Consider the following 2,635-nt stretch of genomic DNA (forward strand, 5'->3'; position numbering starts at 1 on the left):
AGGGAGAAGAGGAGGATGAAGAGGAGCAGGGAGAAGAGGAGGATGAAGAGGAGGAGCAAGGAGAGCAGGGGGACCAAGGGGAAGAGGAGGAGGAGGATGAAGAGGAGCAGCAGCAGGAGCAGCAGCTCCTTCAGCTCATCTCTGCAGTGTCCTTGGAGCGCCTGACTGTAATCTGACTCCAGAGCAGAGACGCTCCGTCCTTCAGCAGCCAGGAAACCTCCGCAGTCTCAGCCGGACTCGGAGCCGCTGCATCCTCCGCCTCCCCGACTAAACTCAGCTGCAGCAGCAGCGACTACAAGACAGTTGCCATGACAACAGTCAGGTCCAGAGCTTAGTAGAGATTTTCTTCAGATTCAGATGTCAACGAGGTGAAACCAGCTTCCAGTTATTACTCCCTACCTGGAGGACCAGACTAACACCTGGAACTTTTTATGGCCGTCTCGTCGGGGCCAGACTAGATCCTGGAAGTCCTTGTTTTCCCCTCTCGTCAGAACCAGACTAACACCTGGAACTCTTAGGCAGCGTCAGGTAGGTCATGTGACCTGTGACGCGAGTACCTCCATGATGCGGCGCCGGCGTGAGGACGATGCCCCGGGCGTCCATCTTCGGAGAGTCCTGCCCGTACGTCCCGTCCTCGCTGCTCATCATGTGGACGGAGGACCCTCGGTCCATGACGGTGGCGTTCACCGTGGCGTCCTCGATGGAGTTCCTGTCAGCGCGTCCTGCTGCCGCGGAGCGGGCCTGGACCACGACCTGGACCAGAACCAGCATGAAGACGGCGACGATTGGGAAGCAGGTCCAACGGTGCAGGTCCATGTCTGCCGGTCCGGTTACATGGAACCTGCCAGGAAGCAAAAACCCAAACGTCCGTGGGGCCAGACTAACACCTGGACCGAAAGTTTTATCACGATATTTAACAGAACTGTGATAACGACTAAAGAGCCGATAATAACTATTTATTACGTCTTTTTTAGGCAACTGTGTGTCACATAAACACAAGTAGTGGTTTTGAAAAGAGGCCGGTCACATGAAGAAGTCGATAACTTTGTTAAAAATTTATTTATTGATGCTTTTATTGAACAAACTGAACAAAACTGTAAAACTATTAAACCTGACAGTATGATAAATAATCAAAATTCTTATGAAATTTATCACAATATATGATAAACGATACAATAAACGTCCAGCCCCGTCAGTGATGTCCCACTGTGTCCAACCCCGTCTCTGTCCCTGAAATATTCAAACTTCTCATTTTTAAACGTTTTCAGGTCACTGTCCACGTCCCGCTGTCCCTCTTTTTCCTGTCTGTCCACCAACGTCTGTCAGGTTCTGATTGGACTTTCTCTAAATCCATCTTACCTTAAACTGTCCCGCCTCGCCTCAGTGTCTTCCAGATGTGTCCGTCTGTAGGTGTCCTCCTGATGCTCTGTCCTCCTCCCTGGACGTCTTCCAGGTGTTCTGCGTGTCTCCTGTCTCCTCCAGATGTTGTTTTTTATATCCTCAGTGTCTCCTATTTGTTGGTTTCTGTCCCAGTTTGTCCTCCAGATGCCGCCTGTGGAAGGGCGCAGTAAACCCTGGGTTCAGACTGCCAGGTGAGGCAGCTGTGAGGACATCAGGGATCGGTCAGCCCGCGGAACAGAACCGGAACCTAATCTGGACCCTGGTTCCGGAAGCTCCTGCACCGACAGCGCCTGGCTGTGTTCCGGACTCCGTCTGGACCCGGTTCTGCAGGGGGCCCACCTCCGTGTCTACTGTAGCTGCTTCGGCCCGGTTCGTCTCTCCGCTGGACTCCCGGTGCTCCGGGCCGGGCCGGCTTCGCTCCGTCGATGGGGAACCTGTGCTGGTTCTGGTGGGTCGGATCGGACAGGCTGTGCTGGTTCTGTTCGGCTCGGCTCCACTAACAGCAGGTCGGTACCTCAGTTCTGACAGCGGCGCACCGCGCAAGCGCAGAACATCAACAGGGGAGCGTCGGAGCGCGTGTGATTGTATGATTCACCTTCTCTTGGAGATTTGGAGGAGATGTCGCGATAAAGGGCGCGATGTCAGCCAGCTGTTTGTGTCCTGATCAGATTTCTCATCGATTAGTAATCAGCGATCAGAAAGGGAAGGAGGACACCTGCTGGACACCGACAGGAAGTGCAGTTTCAATTTTATTTAGTTTGTTTATAAAGTTGGAATTCACAACACGTCATCTGGCACAAAAAGCTTTAATTAATAATCCATTCCAGTCAATCATATTTTATCAATCAGTTCATCATGAATCTGGACCGACTGGAGGAACTGAACCAGGAGAACTTTCTGCGTTACAGTAAAACCAAACCAACTTTATTTATAAAGCCCTTTACAAACAACCACAGCTTATACAAAGTGCTGTACATTAAAACACAACATAACAATAAGAAACAACTTTTACAGTTTAAAAACAAAAACATACAATTTAAAACTAGATCCTGCTGTAAACTAGATCCCCACGTAAAATAGATGGTTTAAGACGAGCTTTAAAGTGGACAGTGAAGGGGCGTCTCTGACCTGCCAAGGCAAGTCGGTCCATAACTTTGGGCCCAGGACAGAGAAGCTCTGACCCTCTGAGCCTCCTGGACCTCTGGACCTCCAGGAGCAGCTGGACCTGAGAGAC

General features: G+C 51.0%; 2 protein-coding genes across 2 annotated transcripts in view; one reads left to right on the forward strand and one right to left on the reverse strand.

Moving 5' to 3' along the window:
• LOC103471902 (TBC1 domain family member 9B) overlaps positions 1 to 1,939 on the reverse strand; it is a 27,802-nt gene extending 25,863 nt beyond the window's left edge. Inside the window, exons 1-2 of the mRNA XM_017307041.1 lie at positions 1,360 to 1,939; positions 558 to 841 (exon numbers count right to left, since the gene is read on the reverse strand). Of these exons, the coding sequence (XP_017162530.1) occupies positions 558 to 816 (259 nt within the window). The 5' untranslated portion in view covers positions 817 to 841; positions 1,360 to 1,939. The remainder of the gene's footprint in view (positions 1 to 557; positions 842 to 1,359) is intronic.
• Positions 1 to 2,635, forward strand: part of si:ch211-132p1.2 (proteinase-activated receptor 4) — a 19,037-nt gene that overhangs the window by 3,313 nt on the left and 13,089 nt on the right. The window lies entirely within an intron of this gene.

This window comes from Poecilia reticulata, linkage group LG10 (assembly GCF_000633615.1).
Source record: "Poecilia reticulata strain Guanapo linkage group LG10, Guppy_female_1.0+MT, whole genome shotgun sequence".
NCBI lineage: Eukaryota > Metazoa > Chordata > Actinopteri > Cyprinodontiformes > Poeciliidae > Poecilia > Poecilia reticulata.